At 47.4% G+C, this 25523-nt stretch overlaps 1 protein-coding gene across 2 annotated transcripts in view; it reads right to left on the minus strand.

The window, feature by feature from the left end:
• TBC1D14 (TBC1 domain family member 14) overlaps positions 1 to 25523 on the minus strand; it is a 102742-nt gene that overhangs the window by 38052 nt on the left and 39167 nt on the right. For both annotated transcript variants that reach the window (XM_061145443.1, XM_061145442.1), the window contains exon 3: positions 17380 to 17500. In XM_061145443.1, the coding sequence (XP_061001426.1) occupies positions 17380 to 17500 (121 nt within the window). The remainder of the gene's footprint in view (positions 1 to 17379; positions 17501 to 25523) is intronic.

Below are 25523 nucleotides of genomic sequence, written 5' to 3' on the forward strand. Positions count from 1 at the left end.
CGGCTCGGGTTCGGCGCGTTAGGCCTGGCTCGCCAGGGATCCGGGCGCCAGGGCGGGACTGGGGCCGGGCCCCCGAGGCCCTCTGGGGTCCCTGCACCGCGGGCCAGGCAGGGGGATCGCGCGGCGCCCTCAGGACCCCTCGGGGCGTGCCCACGCGGGCTGGGGGGGAGAGGGGGGCGGGTCTAGCCGCGGGATGCCCGCCCCGATACAACCGGGCCTGAGTGCTGCCCGCACCGAGCAAGTGACTCTGCGCGCTGAGCACAGACACCACGCTGCAAAACTCTCCCTCCGAAGGCCGGTGGCGCAGCGCCGGGCAGCATGCGCCAGACCTCTGCTTTGTGAGACTTCTGAAAATGAGACGCGTATGCTACCAGAAGGAACTGCATAAAAACAGTTAACACTGGTAACTTCCGGGGAGTGGGGTGATAGCTGTTTTCTTCTCCTCTTTGTACTGTTCAGTTCAGTCGCTCAGTGTCCGACTCTTTGCGATCCAGTGGACTGCAGCACGCCAGGCCTCCCTGTCCATCACCAACTCCCGGAGTTTACTCAAACTCATGTCCATCGAGTCGGTGATGCCATCCAACCATCTCATCCTCTGTCGTCCCCTTCTCCTCCCGCCTTCAGTCTTTCCCAGCATCAGGGTCTTGTACTGTACTACAGTTCAAATTTTTCCACAATAAGATCAGTTCACTTAAAACGTTAGGCTGCACACAGAAGCGTAATAGTAGAAATCTGACGAGTGATAGCTTCCAGGGGACTGACTGGGAAGGGGCAGAATGTATCACTGGGGGTGACAGAATTACTATCTTGAGAAGCATTCCTCAAAACTAATTGAATAGTATGCTTCAGAGGAGAGCATTCCACTGTTTGCAGATCATACCTCAATGCTTTAAGTCTTAAAATCTGCTGTGAGGTCAAAACGATTGCTGGTCAGCCCATGGGTCTAATGTTCAAGGGCTGAGCTCTGGGTCTGAGACAGCACAGACCCTTCTTCCCTGATGGAAACTCACAACTCCTCAGACCATGGAAGGAGGCTTTCCCCAGCTGATTTTTCTTAATAACAGCATTACCAAGTTAGCACTAGAAACTTCACTCAGAAACCTACAGTGTCCATCAAGCTGCGGTTGAGGAGTCAGACAACAATAAGACATTTTCATAAGTCACTGGCAGTTGCAGCCATTTTAGAAAGAATCTGGCAGTGTCTTATATATACAGTTCAATACACATCGACACAACCGAGTGGCTAAACCACCACCACCACACTTGTAGGAATCTACCCAAAAGAAATAAAAAATACATCCACAAAAAGTCTTGCTAGCAAATATGCACAGCAGCATTATTCATTATAGCCCAAGACCAAAAAAAATCCACTGTGTGAGGAATGTATAAACAGCACCTACAGTAATGAACAGGGGCAATGGTACATGCTGCACATGGACAGCACACAGGCGAGCCTCAGGGCGCTGTGGAGTGAAAGGCAAAGAAAGATAATATGCATTCCATTTATATGAAATGTCTTTGATAAGCAAATCTCTCGACAGAAAGCAAATCGATCTTTGCCTGGAGCTGGAGGTGGAAGTGGAGATTCACTGCAAATAGGCATGAGGGAACTCTCCTGAGTGATGGAAATATTCTACATCTGGGTTGCAGTGACCGTTGCGTAACTGTGTAAGTTTATTAAGAAATCATGAACATGTGCACTGAGTGAATCTGATGGTAAATAATCATACCACAATAAAGCCATTTGTTAAAAGTAATAGGATAAAAGGGGAGAGGCTGATTCTGGCTGGAAGGATTAAGGAAAGCCTTGTTTACAAAACTTACTCAAAATCCGGAAGTAAGACAAATGCATGGGGGAGAGGTGTCTCTTCAATTTATACCTGGATGTTTTTAACAAGCCTCCCTGAAGTTTTTAATCCTCTAGGAGATAAGCCTTTGCTACCTACCACTCGATTAGAACTCAGAAACTGTGAAGTGACATATTAACTTGCACATAAGCCCAACTGAAAACTTAACTCCAAAGGTGATGTTTTCTTACCCTATTCGTTTATTTAAATCTAACCTAGCAATCTTATTCTAATTCTTTTTTTGGTTTTATAACTATCTACTTCCTCAAATGTCTTTGGAATAAATTTTTCCATCTTACTGCTTCATTTCACACATCCCCTCAATCTTTAACCCATGATCATTTTTTTTTTTTAAAAAGGTAAATGTCATCAAAGAATGGTAGAGTAACTGTTTTCCATTAAGAGAATAAAGTGACAAACAACCAAGGTCAAAACACAAACCTGACTGGCTGCTGGTGCATTAAGAACAGTTAGGCGCAACTAGAGAAGGCAGAGATGATCTGGTCATGAACGTCTGAACATGGCCACGGTCAGGTGCTGTTGCAGAAATTACTGATGATTTTTTAAAGCCTGATAACACCTTCATGGTTGTGTAGAGGCTGAACGGTGATGTATTTATGGGTAAGATGTCATGATACCTGCAAGTTACTTTCAAGTGATTCCATTTTTTAAAACTAGAAAAGCATGATAAAATGAATATGGCAAAATGTCAACAACTGTTCAATCTAAGCAGAGCATATATAGCTGTTCATCATGAAATTATTCCTTGAACCCTTCTCTAAGTTTGAGGTTTTTCTTCACAAGGGGACTAAACCAGTACGAAGGCAGACCTCATCTTCAGATCTCATCTTAAATACCTTCCCTGCAGAAACACTCTCTTCCCTACCATGCAAGCTACAGCAAGGCCCTGTTCGTCTCCCTCCTAGCATCACGTTCTGTTTTCTCACAGCACTTAATCAAACCTTGTAATTATATGACTCTCTGATGAGTACTTATTTCCCTCAAGAGACTCGGAAACCTCTGAGGGTGGGGACTGGCTGTTGTCTCTCCACCACTGAAGACGAGCAAAGCCCCCAGCACAGAGGAGACACGCAGCCCGTGTGAACTCCGTCATTCTCCCATCCGTCTTTTCATCTCTCCCCAAGCACTAGTGCTTGGCCCTAGGACTAAAGATGAACAAGGCTCCTGTCCTCAAGTCCCTCACAGACCAGCAAGCAGATGATCACCACACTCTGTGGGTGCTTGATCTGTGACGGAGAGGAATCGGAGGCCTCCAAGAGCCACAGGAGAGGCAGCTGACCCAGCCTGAGGAGTTACTGTGTCCTTCCAGAAATAAGTCCTGAAACAGGAAGAAAGCTCATTCTGTTCTCAAAGATAGGCGTTCTCAGCCTCTCCTACCAACATCTAGTCCACACGTACTTTAGAGGTCAGCCAGCTGGAGTCCGCAGACTCACTCAATTTAAATATGACAGACACATGTTAAGCATGGGCTAAATACATATTAAGATAATGCTTACCAAAAACACACTGCTTATCTCCTCTGGCAGGTCATAACCTGCAAGTTACTTTAACAATAGTTTCTATCACATATTTTAGATCTGAGTACCATTTATAAAGTTTTAACTATATACCATGTGAGGACAGGTTGAATTTACTAAAATTTGAAACTTAAAAATAAGAAGTCAACAGAGCCTCTTTTCTATCTCAGTATGGCATTAGATGTGACTTTTATCTTAATTCACCTGTAAAGAATTCTGCCTCCTGAAGTTTCTGAGTTAGCCAGAGCTCATTCCCAGGCTACCAGCACACTTGATTTAGTTCCTTATTGATTAATCTACAACATGGTTGTCTCTACCCTCTGAAGTCAAGGAGGTGAGACTGGGTGATGTGTTCCATGCAGCACCCTAACACACAGCTAACAAAACCCAGCCTTGCTTCAGGCCACTGGGCTTCAAAGGAAAGGACCGGCTCCAGTGCCCAATTGAGGAAACTGGTTAAATAAACCAAAATATGGCTACACAAAGGCCATAACTTAGTGCGTAAAAATGAGATCATGGGAGAATACTTAATGATATGGGGAAATGTGTATGTTGTCACAGAGATAAGAAAAAAGTCTACAAAGTGGCGTGCTTTGAAATGCTGACATTCATCCATTTAACGGGCTTCCCTCGTGGCTCAGACAGTAAAGCATCCGCCTGCAATGTGGGAGACCTGAGTTCAATCGCTGGGTTGGGAAGATCCCCTGGAGAAGGGCATGGCTGCCCACTCCAGTATTATGGCCTGGAGAATCCCAAGGACTGTATAGTCCATGGGGTCGCAAGGAGTTGGGCATAATTGAGAGACTTTCACTTTCACCCATTTAACAAATTTGTATTAACCATCCAATAAAGCTAGGTACTGTTCTAGGCCCTGGAGAGAAAGTGACTGAAAAGCAAACAAGGTCTGCTCCTAGGCTTCGTGAATTCATATTCTGGGAGGGGTCAAGAGGCAGGCAATAAAGAGGCAACAAGCAAGTGGAGAAAAGTGCTGTGCAGAAAATACCCGACAGCCCTCTGGCAGAGGACGGTCCTTCAGACTGGTGGTCAGGGAAAACTGCTTAGAAGACACCACCTAGGAGGGAGCATCTGAGCTAAGACAGACGAGTCCCATTCAACACTCTCAACCCCGTGAGCTGAGTCAGTCCTGTGCTAGGCTGAGGGACGGCCCCCAGACGCGCCCATGTCTTAATCCCCGGGACCTGTGACTGTTAGCTTACATGGTAGAAAGGACTCCGCAGGCAGGATTAACGTTATGGGCCCTGAGATGGGGAGATTACCCTTCATTATCTGGGTGGGCCCAGAATAGCCACAAGTGTCCTCAGAAGATGCAAGCAGAGGAGGGCGTGACTATAGCAGGGGAAGGCAACGCGCTGATGGCAACAGAAACTGCAGTGATGCAGCCACAAGCCGAGGAAGGCCAGCAGCTTACAGAACCTGGGACAGGAGGCACCGGTTCTCTCCCGAGTCTCTAAGGAGACCAGCCCTGCCGACACTTTGATTTTAGCCTGGAAGATTCATTTCAGATTTCTGACCTCCTCACTACAGGAGGATCCATCTATTGTTTTAAGCCACCAAGTTTGGCGGTGATTTATTGAGGAGCAGCAGGAAATGAGTATAGGCACCATGAGCATCCTCTCCCCACTCCCTCTTTTCCCAGACGCAGCAGCTGAGGCTCTGAGTAACTTCCCTGGTTAAGTGACAGCTGGTCAGGGACAGGGCGGGATTTCAACCCGGGCAGTCTGGATCGAGCCTCTTCCTATCAACTCCCCTGGTGCACAGTCTTCAAACTACATCAGTTTACCACAGTCGTGTCCCCTCCATGGCCCTAAGGCCACACTAACTATCAGACACGGGCATAGGATCAAGGAACAAACCTAACACCTGCCTGTTAATTCAAGGATACCACGGAGTGGGAAAGACTGAGGGCAAGAGAAGGGGGCAACAGAGGATGAGATGGTTGGATGGCATCACTGACTTAATGGACATGAGTTTGAGCAAGCTCCAGGAGATGGTGAAGGACAGGGAGGCCTGGCGTGCTGCAGTCCACAGGATTGCAAAGAGTCAGACATGACTGAGCGACTGAACAACAATGGAGCTTCCAGTGGCAAAGACAAAACTCCAGCTGAAGTGCTTCCACATGCTGACAAGATGCAAAGCAACATTCTGAGTTCAACTTAGACTAGTAACTTAAAGGACAGTTTAGAGGAAACTTAAAGGAAAGTTCATAGCCTTACCCCTCTCAAATCTGAGGTTTCTTCAAGTCCCACGTGGGCGCTTGCTGCCTATGCCTCCTCTGAAGGGTCAGCTATGCTCCATGCATCACAGCCCAAGACAAGCCAGCCAGGCCTATGCCCAAACCCCTGGGAAAGGCCCAAGATGTGTCTTCCCTGCTGATCCAACAATGTTCAGAGATTATAAAATACTTTAAAAATCTCAATCTTCCATTGGGAATTAGATTGATGTGGGAAAAAAAGCAGTTTTCTCTGACTGTCAATATTTTTGTATCAACACATTAAATTGTTCACGGAAGCACAGGAGCATTTGAAAGCTCCCAAGGGCCACCTCCCCACATCTTCCTCCGAAGCGGCCCGGATTCAACTACTTGCCTGGAACACGCTTTGCTGGTTCAGGTTATTCAACAGGCTACTCAGCTGCAGACATGATCACCGGAGCCCACAGTCAGTCACAGACCAGGTTCAGAAGACGGACAGTCCCCTCTGAACAGTCCCGGCCAGGGCGTCTTCAGGGTCAGACTGGGCAAGTCTCCTGAGAGCCGATCATGGACACGACAGAGAGGAGCTGCACAACTCAGTCACAAACGTGTGCCCGCGAGCGAAGCGTACACCGTCCCCTGGCTCAGAGGAAGGCTGGGGAGGGTAGGCCGGCAGGGCGCCGAGCCTCAGGTGAAGAAGGCTTTCCTGTTTGACTCTGCCTGCCTCTGTCATTTGGGGATTCTACATGTGTCTTTTTCATGAACTATTTTTTATAACTTGAAAAAAAAAAAACAATTTTTAAGCTATTTCAGATGGAATTCAAGACTGATTTTGCCAACTACAAATTTCCAAAACACACTGAACACTCCTGACAGAGGCAAAGTTGTTTTATTTTATTTTTTTAAGATTTTTATCCACTACAAGAGTAAAGGTATAGCCCTGAGGTGAGACCAGAACATGAGAAGCCACTGACATTTACTGAGCTTTCACTGGACACCAACCACTGTTCCAGGAACATCCACACTTAAAAACAAGATGACTGCAGTAGTTTTTATGTATTTATTTTGGCTGCACCACGCAGCACACAGGGTCTTAGCCTATCGGGTCGAACCCGTGGAAGCAGAGAGTCTTTTAACCAAGGAACTAGGAACTACTGTGACTACCACCACCCACTACCACCACTGGGGCCACTACCACCCAGATTTCCTCCCACTGAACCTTCACAAGCACAGGCAAGATGGGCATTATCTTTGCAGAGAAGGAGACCACAGGTGAGAGAGGCAAAGTCAGGTCAGTGGCCTGAAGTCACGCAGCTGACTGTGAGTGACAGAATCAGGACACAGACCAGGGGCTCTCTGCTCCAGAGTCAGGGCCCCTCCCAAGCCTGAGACCCTCTGACCCCAGCAGGGTCTGTGGCCCTAGTAAAGACCGGCCCGTTCATTTCCTGGTCTCGAGCTACTACATCCCCCAGGGAGCCCCAGTGGAAAGACTGAAAGTGTGCCCTGAATTCTGCCCTCTCAGACTGACGAGCAAAGGCATCACTTCCACACCTGGAAAAAGAAGCAAACCTCCCTTGAGAAGCACCGTGCACCGGAATCCAGTTTATGGTATCATGGCATCTGAGGTAAGAGAGTTAAACTGCTCAGATGAATTAACTGTCACCACGACAATAGTAGGAGACAATCCATGCACAGAATAAAAACTGTTCAAATTAAATGACCACACCGCCATTTCCCTTTCTCCTTGCTTCCCCCTTTCTTTCTCTTCCACAAACGCCTCATAGAAAAATCTGATATATAATCTGCTGCCTCTCTAAAATCCAAGATTAATAAGAATTAGACATTTTATACTCGTAGCTCAGTCGGTAAAGAATCTGCCTGCGATGCAGATTCTTTGTTGGCAAAGTAATGTCTCTGCTTCTTAATATGCTGTCTCGGTTGGTCATAGCTTTTCTTCTAAGGAGCAAGCCTCTTTTAATTTCATGGCTGCAGTCACCATCTACAGTGATTTTGGAGCCCAAGAAAATAAAGTCTGTCGCTGTTTCCACTGTTTCCCCATCTATTTGCCATGAAGTGACGGGACCAGATGCCATGATCTTAGTCATTTGAATGTTGAGTTTTAAGCCAGCTTTTTCACTCTCCTCTTTCACTTTCATCAAGAGGCTTTTTAGTTCTTCACTTTCTGCCATAAGGGTGGTATACGCATATCTGGGGATATTGATATTTCTACTGGCAATCTTGATTCCAGCTTGTGCTTCAACCAGTTCAGCATTTCTCATGATGTACTCTGCATATAAGTTAAATAAGCAGGGTGTCAAGATACAGCCTTGACATATTCCTTTCCCGATTTGGAACCAGTCTGTTGTTCCATGTACAATTCTAACTGTTGCTTCTTGACCTGCATACAGATTTCTCAGGAGGTAGGTTAGGTGGTCTGGTAGTCCCATCTCTTTAAGAATTTTCCAGTTTGCTATGATCCACACAGTCAAAGGCTTTGGCGTAGTCAATAAAGCAGAAGTAGATGTTCTTCTGGAACTCTCTTGCTTTTTTGGTGATCTAACAGATGTTGGCAATTTGATCTCTGGTTCCTCTGCCTTTTCTAAATCCAGCTTGCACATCTGGAAGTTCTCAGTTCACATACTGTTAAAGCCTGGTTTAGAGAATTTTGAGCATCCCTTTGCTAGCATGTGAGATGAATGCAATTGTGCGGTAGTCTGAACATTTTTCAGCATTGCCTTTCTTTGGGATTGGAATGAAAACTGACCTTTTCCAGTCCCGTGGCCACTGCTGCATTTTCCAAATTTGCTGGCATATTGAGTGCAGCATTTTCACAGCATCATCTTTTAGGACTTGAAAAAGCTCAAGTGAAATTCCATCACCTCCACTAGCTTTGTTCGTAGTGATGCTTCCTAAGACCCACTTGACTTCGGACTCCAGAATGTCTGGCTTTAGGTGAGTGATCACACCAACATGGTTACCTGGGTCATTAAGATCTTTTCTCTATAGTTCTTCTGTATATTCTTGCCACCTTTTCTTAATATCTTCTGCTTCTGTTAGGCCCATACTGTTTCTAACCTTTACTGTGCCCATCTTTGCATGAAATGTTCCTTTGGTATCTCTAATTTTTTTTGAAGAGATCTCTAATCTTTCCCATTCAATTGTTTTCCTCATTTCTTTACACTGATCACTTAGGAAGGCGCTCTTATCTCTCCTTGCTATTTTTTGGAACTCTGCATTCAGATGGGCATCTTTCCTTTTCTCCTTTGCCTTTAGCTTCTCTTGTTTTCTCAGCTATTTGTAAGTCTCCCTCAAACAACCATTTTGCCTTTTTGCATTTATTTTTCTGGGGATGGTCTTGATCACTGCCTCTTGTACAATGTCATGAACCTCCATCCATAGTTCTTCAGGCACTCTATCAGATCTAATTATCCCTTGAATCTATTTGTGACTTCCACTGTATAATCATAAGGGATTTGATTTAGGACATACCTGAATGGTCTAGTGGTTTTCCCTATTTTCTTCAATTTAAGTCTGAATTTGGCTATAAGGAGTTCATGATCTGAGCCACAGTCACCTCCCAGTCTTTCTTTAAATATTTGAGAGCTCATCAATGAAACCCCCTCTAGGCTTGGAGATTTCTTTTATGGAAGGTTTTTAACTACAATTTCCATTTCATTAATAATTACAGCACAATTTGTTATCTATTGCATCCTGAATGAGCTTTGGTGATTTGTGACTTTCAAGGAAGTGGATCATTTCATCTAAGTTATCAAACTTATGTTTGGAGAGTTATTTACTACATTCTCTTACCCTTTTAATTTCTGCAGCGTCTGCAGTAGTATCTCCTCTTTTAATTTCGCTTACTGATAATTTGGTTCTCCTTTCTTTTTGTCAGTTTTGTTCATGTTTGATTTTGTTGATCATTTCAGAGAACCAGGTTGTGGTTTTCTTTGACTATTAATTTTTGTTTTCAATTTCAGTGTCTTCTGTTCTTACATGTGTTATTTTCTTCCTTTTGCTTGTTTTGGGTTCATTTGCTCCTTTTACAATTTCTTAAGGTAGAAAATTAGATTAGAGAACTTTTCTCTTTTCTAATCGGACTGGCTTACTGCTATAAATTCCCTTCTTGGGGAGTTCCCCAGCAGTCCAGTGGTAAAGACACTGTGCTTTCACTGCTGAGGGCCCAGGTTTGATCCTTGGTTGGGGAACCAAGATCCCACAAGTCACGCAGTGAGGCCAAAAAAATAAAAACGTCCTTCTAAGCAGTGCATCCCACAAATTTTGATAGACTGTATTTTTGTTCAGTTGAAAATATTTTCTCATTTTCCTTGTGACTCTCTTATTGTCCCAAAACTTATCTAGAATCATATGCTCAGTCGCTCAATCATCATCAGCTCTTCTGTGACTCCATGGACTGCATGCAGCCCACCAGGCTCCTCTGTCCATGGGATTCTCCAGGCCAACAGTAATGGATTAGATTAGCGTTTCCTTCTCCAGGGGTTTAGAAGCATGTTACTTGTTTAATTTCCAAGTGTGGGGAGATGTTCTTCTTATCTTTCTGATCCTGTAACTCCACTGTGGTGAGGGAAGATAGTGTGTATAAACTGAACCCTTTCCAATCTAGTTTATTTTATGCTGCAGGTTGCGGTCTATCTTGGTGACCAGCCACGTGAGCCTGAGAAGGTGTGTCGTGCTCAGGCTGGGGCGTGGTGTCCTCTCCAGAGGCCCAGCAGCCTGGCTCGGTGACGGGAGGCACTCCTGTGCTGCCGGCTCACTCCGTCAGGAGCCCCATCGTTACTGAGAGAGGCGCGGACGTTTCAGGCGCGACCGTGGACGCGCCTGCTTGTTTCGGATCTGTCAGGTTCTTCTGGGCATCGTGCAGCTCTGCTGTTAGATGTACACGCAACGTGACTATGTCTTCATTGGGAACATCCCACCTCATCCCTGGTGATTTTCTTTGCTCTGAAGTCTGCTTTTCCTGATGTTACTGTATCTGCTCCATCTGCATTTTCACTAGTGTCTTCATGGCAGTGTTATCTTTTTGCATCCTTTAATTATAACTACATGTTTTATATTTGAAGTGAATTTCTTTTACACAGTATATAGTTGGGTCATTGCTTCTGAACCCATTCTGACAATGTCAGACACAACTGGTATGCTCAGACCATTTATATTAAGGTAAATTATTGATATGTCTCAATTTGGGCCATCCAGCTTATGTTTTCTGTTTTTCCTTCCTACATTTCCTCTTGCCTGTCTTGATTTCACTTCCTGGAACTTTCTTTAGAATTCCATTTTAAAATATTTTGTTTTTCGTTCTCTTTGTGAAGTTTAGTAGTTGATCTGAGATTTACAATATATATCTCTCACAATCTAATTAGAATCAATATTTTAGCACTTCAAGTGGAATGTGGAAACATCACCATCATATCCCCTCCCGCTTCTTGCTTTATCTGTAATACATACTACATCGACATATGCTGAAAATCCCATACAACAACATAGTTTTTGCTTTCAACAAGACATATTTTAAAGACCTCATTAAGAGAACAATGGCCTGTTGTGTTCATCTGGACTTTGACCATTTCTGTTCCTCTTCCTTCCTAATGTTTCAGGTTTCTTCTACTGTAATGTCCCTACTGTCTGGAAAACTTCCTTCAGTAATTTTTTTAGATCTGCTGGCAGCAAATTCCCTCAGTTTTCCTTTATCTGAAAAGATCTTTATTTTACTTCCACTGCTGAAGGGTATTTTTGCTGGATATAGAATCTGGGGTTGATAGTTCTTTTCTTGAGTTAAGTAAGGCATAAGTCATGTCACATAGGGCCACCCTATGGCCCTATATGGACGGGTCACATTAGAAAGTTCTGACAAAACATGGTCCACTGGAGCAGGGAATGGCAAACCGCTCCAGGATTCTTGCCGTGAGAATCCCATGAACAGTATAAAAAGGCAAAAAGATATGACACTGGAAAATAAGTGCCCCCACAGGTCAGAAGGTGTCCAATATGCTAATGGGGAAGAACGGAGGGCAATTACTAATAGCTCCAGAAAGAATGAGGCAGCTGGGCCAGGGTGGATTATATTCTTTGCAGTCAAAGTTGGAGGAGGTCTATATAGTCGGCAAAAACAAGACATGGAGCTGTGGCTCAGATCATCAGCTCCTTGTTGCAAAATCCAGGCTTAAATTTAAGAAAGTAGGGAAACCACTAGGCCATCCAGATATGATCTAAATCAAATCCCTTAGGAAGCTTTACCACAAACAAAGCTATCAGAGGTGATGGAATTCCAGCTGAGCTATTTCAAATCCTAAAAGATAATGCTGTGAAAGTGCTGTACTCAATATGCCAGCAAATTTGGAAAACTCAGCAGTGGCCACAGGACAGAAAAAGGTCAGTTTTCATTTCAATCCCAAAGAAAGGCAATGACGAAGAATGTTCAAACTACCACACAACTGCACTCATCTCACACACTAACAAAGTAATGCTCAAAATTCTCCAAGCTAGGCTTTAATAGTACATGAACCAAGAACTTTCAGGTGTTCAAGCTGGATTTAGATGAGGCAGAAGAACAGAGTCAAACTGCCAACATCCACTGGATCACAGAGAAAGGAGGGGAATTCCAGAAAAACATCTACTTCTGCTTCACTGACTACGTTAAAGCCTTTGACTTTGTGGATCACAACAAACTGGAAAATTTTTAAAGAGATGGGAATACCAGACCACCTTAACTGTCTCCTGAGAAACCTGTGTGTGGTTCAAGAAGCAACAGTTAGAACCTTACATGGAACAACTGACTGGTTCAAAATTGGGAAAGCAGTACAACAAGGCTGTATATTGTCACTCTGCTTATTTAACTTGTATGCAGAGTACATCATGCAAAATGCCAGGATTGATGACTCACAAGCTGGAATTAAGATTGCTAGGAGGAAAAAAAAAAGATTGCTAGGAGAAATATCAACAACCTCAGATATGCAGATAATACCACATTAATGGCAGAAAGAGAAGAGTATCTAAAGAGCCTCCTGATACGGGTAAAAGAGGAGAGTGTAAAAGCTGGTTTAAAACTCAACATTCAAAAAACTAAGATCATGGCATCTGGTCCCATCACTTCATGGCAAATAGAAAGGGAAAATGTGGAAGCAGTGACAGATTTTATTTTCTTGGGCTCCAGAATCACCGTGGACAGTTACTGCAGCCATGAAATTAAAAAGCACGCTTGCTCATTGGAAGGAAAGTTATGACAAGCCTAGACATTAAAAAGAGTTAAAGTATTAAAAAGCAAAGACATCACTTTGCCGACAAAGATCCATATAGTCAAAGCTATGGTTTTTCCAGTAGTCATGTATGGATGTGAGAGTTGGACCATAAAGAAAGCTGAGCACCAAAGAATTGATGCTTTTGAACTGTGGTGTTGGAGAAGACTCTTGAGAGTCCCTCAGACTGCAAAGAGATCCAACCAGTCCATCCTAAAGGAAATCAGTTCTGAATATTCATCGGAAGGACTGAAGCTGAAGCTGAAGCTCCAGTACCTTGGCTACCTGATGCGAAGAGCCAACTCACTGGAAAAGACCCTGATGCGGGGAAAGACTGGACGCAAAACGACAAGAGGCCGTCAGAGGATGAGATGGTTGGATGGCATCAGTGACTCAATGGACATGAGTTTGAGCAAACTCCGGGAGATGGTGAAGGACAAGGGAACCTGACATGCTGCAGGCCATGGAGTCGCAAAGAGTCAGATGCAATTCAGGGACTGAACAACGAGAAGTTCTTTCCTTTCGGCGCTTTAAAAAATGCTGTTTCACTTCCTGCTGGCCTCCATGGTTTCTGATGGGAAAAGCAAGTCATAAACTCTCCTTCCCCAGTAAGTGATATACTTTCTCTGGCTGCTTCTAAGATTTTTTTTCTTTGTCTACATTTTCAGCACCATGGTTATGACATGTCTGGGCACTGACTTTGTGAGTTCATCCTGTCTGGAGTTCACTGAGCCTCCTGGTCCCCCGAATCTGTAGGTTTATATCTTTTGCAAGATTTGCAACACAATCAGCCCTTATTTATACTACCCTGTGTCAAGCTGGGGATACCAGAGGATGCAAAGAGTGGTAAGTGTGACCCATTCAGCGGAGCTTCCGGTCTTCCTCTCCAAACCACCTGCTACTACTTCCTTTCCAGAATCTCACACTGCTGCTCCAGGTACTATGTTTATGTTCGAGTGGTATGGCTCCCTTCACTGGGAGAGACATGTTAGAGTATGCTTCATCCTTCTTATCTGTAACTGAGATATGATCTTTTTTGTAAACTGGTTCGAACTCATTTTCCAAATGCATAAGGGATTATAAGAAAGAATGAAGAAAGGTTTTGTTTTTAAATGAAATTAAATTGTTTTAGAGTATACTTGTAGGCCAGCTACCAGTTACCTGCAGTGAGCACTCAAGGCTTTTCCTTCCTGCAATTTATGATGCTTCACAATTTTCTGAGAACCCAGAGGTGAGAATGAATGTCACTTTTAAGTTGTCCTGGTTTTGCCTTATTCTGGGCAAAACTTTAACATCTAAGACCTGACTTGAAATTCCAGAAGGTCACTGAAGACATCCCATATTATATGAACCCAAACACATGTACTCGTGTTTACTCCCCTGACAGAGTTCTGTCCCGGATGGTGAAGCCTGCAAACTTGTTCCCGCTGCTGCTATCCTTGTCACAAGCAGCAACTGCCTCAGAGCCCGCCCAGGACTGAAACTTGCTGTTCAACCTCACTTCCTGACAACACTGCCAGTCCCCCACATCTGTATACACAGTGTGAGGCCTAAAAGAGCCACAGATATGTTCTGAAGCATCATCCCAGGTGTTCGCACTCCGGAGACCCTCTGATGTGTACTCAAATTACAAAGACTCGCTATCATTTTTCAAATGGCCTTTTCTTTAAAAAAAAAAAAGTGAAAAGCACATGGAAAAATTAGTGAAAGGAAAAACACCAAAATGCAAACAGTGATCACTTGGGGGGGCAGTAATTTCCAAGTGTTATTTTATTTCCTAATATTCTTATACATCTTCTACACATTACTATAACCAAGTCAAAGTGCAAGTCACCATGTCCAACTCTTTGTGAACCCATGGACTGTAGCCCAGTGGTTCTAAAGCTTCAGACCAGAAAGAGAAGGCCAAGGCTGTCATCTACCAAAAGCTGCAAAGGGAACAGGTCTGACAGATGAGAAAAAAAGAAAATCAGAGTTTAGCTTTGGTGCTTGTTTATCAGGGAAGGCCTACCAGACGTCCAGAGGAAGCTGTCGGGCAGGCAGCCAGAGGCCCATGTGTGAGGCAGAGCTGGGATTCAAACCTAGCAAGTCTGACTCCAAAGTCCATGTTTTTAAATCACTACAGGATGCCACTTCTACTCAAGTACAAAATATTTCCAAAGAGAAAGGGGAAAGGAATTAAGAGTCTACTGAATATCTTAATTATGCTTTAGCCCTAACTAGAGCTACTGCCACCATCTGGGATCACCAGTCTGGACACTCAGGCCCCAGGGACGGGCCCTCTGAAGCGGGGAGGGGAGGCTCGGAGAACCGATGCCTTTGAGAGCAGCCAGCTCCAGCCTGCGCCCAGGAGCTTCCTCCCAGCTCAGGGGAGGGCCCAGGGTGAGGGATGAGCAGCTCCAGCACACAGGACGGAGGCAGGGTTGTGTGAGGCATGCGGGTACCGTTACATCCTTTATTATTGATGCTTAGAGCCAGATGGCCCTCTTGTTTGCAGTATCGTGTTACTACATAATTAACTGACCTATCACTCAGTTCACAGGAACCCTCTAAGAACATAATCCACGTTTGCCTTTAAAAAAGGGGGGTTTGATGAAGACAGCAAAGAAATTCAAGCATGATGCAAGTGGCATTAAGAGCCATGAGAAAATCTACACAGCATAATGTATATAAAAAGTATAACTTTTTAGAAAAGTGTAGATTTCTTAAAAAATTTTGTAACAGCTTAGCTACTGAGTTTCCTAAGAAACGGCAGAGCTGAGCTCTGCGTGTGAACACACATTTTAATTGTGTTATTTTAACAACCTACACAATAAGTGATCCAAATTCAAAATGTAACAGTCTCTAAAAATGAATTCCAACACTGATTTATTTTGCAAGTCTCCTGGGTCCCGACAACTGCTGTAAGGAACATTAGACAACGTTCGAAACACCATGAATTTGCCGAAACATAAACAATGAAATCTGTACAAAGCCAGTCTGTGGTCTGAGCCAGAGCCCCACACAGTGCACCCCCAGACCTAACACGTCTATACTTGGAGGGGCCACAAGGCTTAGCAGTCCCACGACTTCCACGGGCACTGAGCCAGACCCCCTTCTCTCACCCGGACAAGACCAAGAGCTGCACGCTTGCCAGGGGGCCTCATCATTCCCTGCATGAGGAAAGCCCTCGGGCTCCCCACAGCCTCCAGGTCAGGGGCAGGCTCCAAGCCCATCACATCCCACCCCACAGGTCCCACCAGCAGGACGGCCTGCCCCCTGCGCCCTGGGCTCCCACTGCACAAAGCCCGGAGCTCAGGCCGCCTGGCACCTGGCACCTGCCCCCTCCACTTCCTGCAGAGGAGCAGCCACGTCGAGGGCCTTGGCACCCGAAGGCCTGGGGCTGAACTCCAGCTCCTCTGCTTTCCAGCTGCACACTCACTCGGCCTGGTCCCAGGGCACCTTTGGTAAAATGAAGACAGCAACTAATTTCTTCTGGAGGTTGTGGCGAGTTTTAAATGAACTAGAAACCCTAGTGATGACTCATTTAACCCCAGTGCGTGTTCCCCATGGAGGCCCTGCCTTCCTCTCAGTAACCTTGCCCTGGAATCATTTCCGCACCAGAGGGGTGTTCTGGAGCGTGGGAGCAGTGCCATTTCTCTAACTCCAGGGCGATGCACGAGGCTGGCTCTTAGAGAAGTGTCTACTGAACAAGTGTCAGTGGATAAAAAACCGAGGTTCGGTGCGATGGGGGGTCAGCTACTGGCGGTGTCACGGCACTGGGCAAACGCCCCACTGTCAGGACGGCTGGGACCCAGGGCCAAGCAGAAGGTGCGAGTGGCCACAGTTGGGGCGGCTGAGGCCACAAACACGCCCTGGCCTTGCTTAGTCTGTGATTGAGCCCGCTCCCGGGAAGGAGGAGCGCCTGCCTCCAGGGCTGGCCCCTGCCCCGCGGGGGGCAAAGGAGCCCAAGGTGGCTAGACACCCTGAACCCCACCCTCCCCAAAAGGCAGGTGGGCAGCTTTCGCCAGCGAGGGGAAGGGGGTCACACAGCAGCCTGGGGAACGAAGGCCCCAGCCTCCCTGCTCCTAGGCGGCACGGGAATGGGTAAGTCCCAAACGGAGAATTCTTTAATATCAAACACAATTAATAAAAATTTGATCACATTTGTAACTCTTATTGGAAAAAAACTGATTAAATTTAATCAAGTTCTAAACAGCTAAAACCCTTGGGATCAAGAAGGGAGAATTCTTTAATATCAAACACAATTAATAAAAATTTGATCACATTTGTAGCTCTTATTGGGAAAAAACTGATTAAATTTAATCAAATTCTAAAGCCCAGCCCTCTCAACTTTCCCATGTGCGCATACAAGCTGGAAGAAGAAGGTTGAAGTCACCCAGGTTCTGAAGACAGACTTAAATAGCAGGTACTTGGCATGCAAGTTAAAACAAAGCTTTCCAATTTCAGAGCCTCAATAATGGTCATTTATGCAAGGCTCATAAATGGGTGCTGTACCCCATGTTTCTGTGTCTTTGTACCCTGTATACCTGCTGTAACTTCTTTGAGTCTCTCTGAGCATTCTCTCGAAGCGGTACTTTTCCAAATAACTTCCATCCCAAGTCATTTTGTTTGTCAAGTCTTGCATTCTGTTTTCTAGCAAGCAAATTCCTGTAAGAAGAAAATAAAAGAGTTAGGGAATTGTTGGATACTTACGGAAACACGAGGACAGCTGAATCACTCTAGTGAAAACAAGCAGACTTTCCTTTGAGAGATCAATATGCTGAATCACAGACTTTAATTCTGCAGACTTGATTTTCATGTAGACACGGAATTATGAAGCAGGTGAAAAGCTCTTGAACCACAAGTAAGCTTTTTGTAATTCAGTGAAAATATGTACAAGTTCTGTCATTGAGAGTAAGGATATGTATTACAGCGTAATAAAGTATATCCGGAAAAAGTGAGCTTTGAAGTCAGACCAAACTGAACTGAAACCCTGGTTCAGTCATTCACCAGCTGTGTGACTCTGGTCTGTACATTAGCTTCTCTGAGACTCAGCTTCCTCATGTTTAACAAGGGTCACTATATGAATTAAAGACACAGGTACGTGATCGGTGCTCAAAGGGTAACAGCTGCTCTAGTACTAACTTGTAACTTAGTGTAAATTATCTATAAGGTAAATCTATATTATCTATTTATAAAGTCTCCATGTATCATAAAAAGAAAGCCACTCATGAAACAGTCACACGGTCTTCCCTCCCAACAACATATAAACAGACCCGAGTAACACAAATAAATCCTAAATGGTGCTACAAAATAAACTGTTTTGGAACATACCACATTGGCTCATTCATTGAAAATGAATGGTTTTTAGGGCCCACTGGAAAGTTTAAGATAAGCATGAAGCGTCTTGTGTGCTAGAAAGAAGGTGCTCAAAGAAATATGGCGACAGGTTTAACAAAAACAGTACCCGGCTGAAAGGGCTCTCGCTTGACTAAATCTGGAATGTGATCATCAAAATACATAATGACAACAAGGGATTATAACCCACCAATAAAAAAAGAAATCCATGAGCCCAAATGGATATGGATATAAATAGGAAAATGAATACACGAGTGAAGGTGGAAGGAAAATTCTTAGAATGCCCCAAATAAGTATTCTTTCCGGAGAAATCCAATGGACAGAGGAGCCTGGCAGACTACAGTCCATGGGGTCACAAAGAGTCACACATGACTTAGCAACTAAACAACAACAGTGAGCAGAGAAAGACTGATGGACTTCTGGATTAGTCAATGGGCGCTAAAACTAGTAGGTGAAAGCTAGATGAAGAAAAGGATTTTTACGTAGTTTGAAAGTATCTCCCACAAATTACTTGTTGATTACAAAGACAAAATTAATTATCTTCACAGTGGAGACACCTCCCTAGCCAAGTGATCACAGTGGGCATCCCCAGCGTCAGGATGGACAGTGCAGGGCACCTCCTCTGATGCTGAGAACACCACACCAGGTTGATGGCAATTACCAAAAAATGCATCACCTGAATATCACCATGAGGAAACAGGAACACACCGAAACAGAGGGACAGCCTGTGAAACAATGACTCTGACTCTAAAAATGTCAGTGTCCCATGTGGACAAAAAACACCACCTATCATTTTGGCAAACAAAGAATGCTGCCTCCCACCAAGCCATCAGCCACTGTAGCCATCTCTAACGGTACACCCTGAGGGGATTCAAGATGCAGAAAACCAGGATGCTGGCCCCATAGAGCAATGATGTATTTCAAAGGAATGATTTCAATCAGCCCAAACTTCTCCATCTTCCCATACACGGAAAAGCTCTACAGTCGTTAACACGAGATGGCTGTTTTTCGTGATTGGCAGTAATGTTTTGATGTTTCACTACATGGCGTTTTGTTTTTGTTTTCTTCAGCAAAAACTCCTCTGTACCCTGGTTCCATCAAAGCTATCACAGAGGCTGCCTTCCCAGGCTATAGTGCTCAGTATGGCCACCTGATAAAACAGAATCCTCAGCTTTTAGGTGGTGCATTTCTCTCAGCTGACAAAGAAAGACTGAGGAACTGTCCCAGATTAAAAGGGGGCTAAAGACCCGGGGGCTCCCTGGTGGCTCAGGTGGTGAAGAGCCCCCACCAGTGCGGGAAACGCGGGAGACGTGGGCGCTGTCCCGGGGTTGGGAAGATCCCCTGGAGGAGGGCGTGGCAACCCATGCTGCTACTCTTGCCCGGATTATCCCACGGACAGAGGAGCCTGGTGGGCTAGTCTACAGGGTTGCAAAGAATCTGACAGGACTTGAAGCCACTCAGCACAGCATACACACAGAGAGACCTGACAGTTAAAGGCAGGAGGAGCAGGGGGTGACAGAGGATGAGATGGCTGCATGGCATCACTGACTCAATGAACATGAGTTTGAGCAGACTTCAGGAGACAGTGAAGGACAGGGGAGCCTGGAGTGCTGGAGTCCACAGGGTCACAAAGAATCAGACACAACTCAGCAACTGAACAACAACAGGTGGATCCTGTACCACGTCCTGGTCCACGGGCCAAGAAAGGCATAAAGAGGACTACCGGGACAGCTGACGCCACGTGAGCACAGACTACAGGGCAGAGCAGCCCTGGGTCACATTACACTTCCTGGTCGTGCTAACTGTGTTGTGGGCACAGGAGAGAGTGCCCTTCTGGTATACTTTCCATTGGATCACAGGGAAAGCGAGATAATTTGAGAGAAACATCTACTTCTGCTTCACTGACTACGCTAAAGCCTTTGACTCTGTGGATCACAGCAAACTGTGGAAAATTCTTAAAGAGATGGCAATACTAGACCACCTTACCTGCCTCCTGAGAAACCTGTATGCAGGTCAAGAAGCAATAGTCAGAATCTTACATGGGACAACGAACTGGTTCAAAATGGGGAATGGAATACAACAAGGCTATATGTTGTCACCCTGCTTATTTAACTTGTATGCAGAGTACATCATGCGAAATGCTGGGCTGCAGGAAGAACAAGCTGGAATCAAGACTGCTGGGAAAAATCTCAATAACCTCAGATATGCAGATGACACCACCCTTATGGCAGAAATCGAAGAGGAAACTAAAGAGCCTCTTGATGAACGTGAAAGGAGAATGAAAAAGTTGGCTTAAAACTTAACATTCAAAAAAATGAGATCATGGCATCCGGTCCCATCACTTCATGGCAAATAGATGGGGAAACAGTGGAAACAGTGACTGACTTTATTTTCTTGGGCTCCAAAATCACTGCAGACAGTGACTGCAGCCATGAAATTAAAAAGACGCTTGCTCCTTAGAAAAGAAGCTATGACAAACCTAAACGGTATATTAAAAAGCAGAGGTATTACTTTGCCGACAAAGGTCCATCCAGTCAAAGCACTGGTTTTTCCAGTAGTCATGTATGGATGTGAGAGTTGGATCATAAAGAAAGCTGAGGGCTGAAGAATTGATGTTTTTGAACTGTGGTGCTGGAGAAGACTCTTGAGTCCCTTGGACTGCAAGGAGATCAAACCAGTCTATCCTAAAGGAAATCAACCTTTATTGACTGGAAGGACTGATGTTGAAGCTGAAGCTCCAATACTTTGGCCACCTGATACGAAGAACTGACTCACTGGAAAAGACCCTGATGCTGAAAAAGACTGAAGGCAGGAGGAGAAGGGGACAACAAAGGATGAGATGGCTGGATGGCATCACTGACTCGATGGACATGAGTTTGAGCAAGCTCCGGGAGATGGTGATGGACAGGGAAGCCTGGCGTGCTGCCGTCCATGGGGTCGCAGAGAGTCGGACACGACTGAGCGACTGAGCAACAGCAAAGGGGCGCCTCCCAACCGCCTCTGCTGTGCTTCCCCACAACCCTCACGCACTCACGTAGGACACCTTGCTCACAGAATGGGTAAAACAAAAGGAATGAAACATAAACAGCTAGTGAATTGGGGTAAAGAAAATATGGAAGTTCCTTATATGTTTCTTGCAAAGTCTCTATAAACTTAAAATTATATCTCCCAAATGTTACAAAAACTTTCAAAAAAGGTTCTTTGTGTTCTTCCTTGCTTTTCTCTGGTGGTTTATAATGGAACCTATTCAGAAGTTGGTTTCATATCCCCAAGGCAATGTCTATTTACATTTGTAAGAAATGATGTTTGAGGTGTCTCCAGGCCCAATCTGTTTAACATCTAGGATTCAGCCAGCGGTAAAAGAGACGTACTACAGATTTTAAACAACACCGAATCCTTTGGCACCCAGAAGGGGTCTAAGAATTTGGGCATCCAGAGCTTGGGTTCTAAGGGCTTACATTTTGCTAAAGAGAGGAGGTGCCTCTGGGGAAGAGAACTGGGCGCCAAGGGGCAAAGGTGAGGAAATCAAAGACACCTGGAAAGGAGAGGGCCAGGGATGAGAGGCCCACCTTCCCGAGGACCCTGACCTGACTGCAGGGACGGGAGTTACTAAGGGTGTGGAGGGGTAACAGTAGGGAACCACTCAGAGGCGACTGGGCACTGGGAAACGCAAAACAACTCTGGGCTTTGTGATCTGGGAGGCTGAGTGTAAATCAAGGTGCTTTTCACTGAAGACGACTGACAGGAAGTGAACCAGGAGCAACAGAAACCTTGGTTTTTCTGTCCACTGCTAAGGCTACATAACGTCACACAGACAGAGTGCAGATAAAGTTTATCAAAACTCAAAGTGGTGGGACACTTCCCTGGCAGTCCAGAGGTTACAACTCTGCACTTTCAATGTAGGGGCATGGGTTCCATCCCTGGTTGGGGAACAAAGATCCCACATGCCACCTGGTGAGGCCAAAAAAAAAAAAAAAAATCAAAGTTGCATAATTATTTTTAGCATAAGAACTCAAGCTATACATTACAGGCCATGATTTTTGAAAGGTCTGTAAATGGTATCTTTGGATGTATTATTTTTCGTGTCTTGCTAAGGTCACCACAAGTACCCAGGAGCTCCGAGCAGAAAGCACTCCCTCCGAGCTTCAGCTGCATGTCACCTGCAGCTCCAGCACTGGCGCAGGGAGCAGGGAGCCCAGCCAGCAAAGGCTCCCTGCCACCTGCTCCCCTTACCGGTCACGGTCACAGGGAGACTGCTGTGGAGCTGGCTGCTGGGCCCAGGAGCCAGGGGGAGCCCAGGGCGCTCCTCTGCCCATCACAGGACCCACTCCGGGGGCCAGATGCAGAGCGAGCCCCCAGGCCAACCTGTGCCTTCAGCCCCTGTGCTGCGGTCCAGGCGTGGGGCTCAGAGATGCCCTTGGGGACACCCACACGTGGGGCTGCTCCCGCCAGTCCAACAGGGCCCGGAGGGAGGAGGTGTCTGGGTCCCTGGGGGTGTCCCCACTCGAGCTTTGTGACCACGTTGTAGCCCAGCCTGGGTCCCAGAGGCTGAGCGCCCTCGTGCCGCTGGAGAAGGCAGTGGTCCTTCCACTGCGCGTGTCCTCAGGGGGACAAGTACGAGAGGAGGGGGCAGGCTGGGACCCACCCCAGGCCAGGGGGAGCCGGCCCCCTCCTGGGTGGGGCCCACAGACTGGCATGCAGGCAGGCTCAAGGCGACAGTCAGTCTGGACAAGTCGGAGCTCGGGACTGAGGATGAGACAGCGGAAACCTCTGAGCAGGGGCTCCTGGCAGGTGGGGGGGCTGGTAGACAGGGGAGGGGTGGCCCAAGGGCAGCAGCCAGCAGGGGTAACAATGGCTCAAGGTGGCCACGAGGACTGAGAACCGGTGCCCCAGGGAAGGGCCCTGGGGGGAGGGCGAAAACCCCGCTAGAGGGAACGAGCGCCTCCTCCACCAGCCGCATCAGGGACCGCCGCAGGCCTCCCCTCAGTCTCTGACTGAAGAGCGGAGACAACAGGGAAACGGAGGGGACACATCCCCGCACTGAAGGCAGTGACACCACCAGGCTGACAAGGAGCCAGGGCTGTGCCCGCGCCCTCCCCAGGGCTCAGCAGTCCCCTCCACAAGGCGTCCACCGCCTCCCAGCACTCTGCAGAGTCCCGCGCTGCCCACCCGCACACAGCAGCACACACACACCCCAGACACACACGTAGCGGGCACAACCTACAACCTAACTCCCCAGGAGCTCCTTCCTCAAGGCTGGCGGGCGAGGGCTGTGGGCGTGGTGGCTGCAGGGATGCCCCTGAAGACCCTGGGGGACAGAGGACTCGCTGCCCCGAGGCTGGCTGCGGCGTGGGGGCCTCAGCAGCGCGGCCCCAGAAGCCCCCCGGAGGTGGGGGGGCGGCCGGAGTGGAGGTGCCGCTCTGCAGCCCCCAGCCTCACTCCCGCGGCCAGGGCCACTATGGGCGCGCACCACACTGCACGGCAGGAACAGGCAGCCCTCGATGCTCAGAGACCCTCAGGCTCTCCTCAACTCTGCTCTCGCCCACTGTCCTCCGCCCCGGGGCCTCCAGGGCTGGCCCCCACTTCGGCCTCAGCGGTCCCCCAGGCGCAGCTCCAAGACCCGCGAGCCCTGGGCCCCCGCTGAACTCCAACGGCATCCCTCCCAGAGCCCAGGGCCCTCTCTGGAAAGCGCAGGGGGACCCGAGTTCCTGGCACTCTCACACTCGCCCTTCCCTCCGTCCTTCCCTCCGCCCGCTCAGATGGTATAGAGTCCGCCTGCAAGCCAGGGGACCTGGGTTCGATCCCTGGGTTGGGAAGATCCCCAGAGAAGGAAATGGCCACCCACTCCAGTATGCTTGTCTGGGAAATCCCATGGACAGAGGAGCCTGGCATGGGGTCGCAAGGGTCGGACACAACTTGGCGACTAAACCCCCCACCCTCAAAGTGCTCCTGACGAGGAGCCAGGAGGAGCAGCCTCACGGGGAGGCACGAGGGTGAACGCAGGCACCGGGCTCACCGGCGGCACACAGACACCCGCACACACACGGGGCCCCAGGAAGTTACCGTGGGGCCAAGCAGGGAGCCCCTGTCCTCTGGCTCAAGCAGCCTCTCCGAGCCAGCGCTCTGCACCCGAAGGCAGGCGTCAAGGTCGGCGGGCTGAAGGAAGGTGACCCAGGAGGCGCGGGCCCCACCAGAGGTCTATGGTTAATGCACATCAGATCCATTTTACAATAAAGCTGAAGAGCCTCAGGAAACACATATTAGAGTCTGTCAACAGGTCAGCCACATCCGGCTACAAGGGAAGAGCGTCATCCTCAAAGCCTGAGGGGGCAAGAAAGCCGAAGGCAAGAAAAAGGAGCCAGGGTCTCCCCCAGCTTTTATCCACGGCTGGCAAAATACTTATTCCTGTCTCAACAGGCACAACTCAGAGGACAAGATATGGGACACCAATGACCAAGCCACGTTTAAAATAACAGTGTGCCCAGACTCAGGGAACGAGCTTATGGTTGCCGGGGAGGAGGGGAAGCTTAGGGAGTTTGGGATGGACATGTACACTCCGCTGTATTTAAAATGGATAACCAACAAGGACCTACTGTATGGCAGAGGGAACTCTGCTCAGTGATACGTGGCAGCCTGGCTGGGAGGGGAGTTTGGGGGAGAGTGGATGCCTGCTTATGTATGGCTGTCCCTTAGCTGTTTATGTGAAACTATCACGACTTGGTTAACTGGCTATACCCCAATACAAAATAAGACATTTTAAAAAACATAAACCGCAGTGTGTCAAGTCTGCCAGGTCCCCCGTGAGGCTGGACGCACAGGCCTGGCGGATGCCAGGCTGCGGGAGACCAGTGCCATCAGATGCAGCAACGAAGTTGCTCACTGACATTTACCTGGGACAGGATGGGCCTGTGGGACCCCAGTCCTCCCCAGGAGCAGTCAGGCCAGAGCCCGCAGAGATTCAGGCACAGCTTTCCCTTTCTCACCCTCCTCCACACTCTGAGTCACTGGGGTCCTCACCGTCGAAGGCTGGTCCAGTGCGCCCTGTCTGCAGGAGGCACAGGGGAGGCCGACACCCAAAGCGGGGAAAGGCAGCCGCGTGTGCGTGGGGAAACGACACCCTGAGGCCTGACGGCCCTCACCTTCTGACAAAAGGCGTGGCCCTGCACTGGGGCCGCCCGCCACACACGCGGCCACTGAGCCCTAGGAGCATGCAGAGAGCCACGCTGAGACGGCGCTCTGGCCAAGTGAGACTTTCACTCAGGTGTCCCAGAAAGACTGAAGGGGCCCAAGGGCACGTGATCCATGCGTACGCAGCCTTAAAGGGTCAGGGGGC

This window comes from Dama dama, chromosome 6 (genome assembly GCF_033118175.1).
Source record: "Dama dama isolate Ldn47 chromosome 6, ASM3311817v1, whole genome shotgun sequence".
Classification (NCBI taxonomy): Eukaryota; Metazoa; Chordata; class Mammalia; order Artiodactyla; family Cervidae; genus Dama; species Dama dama.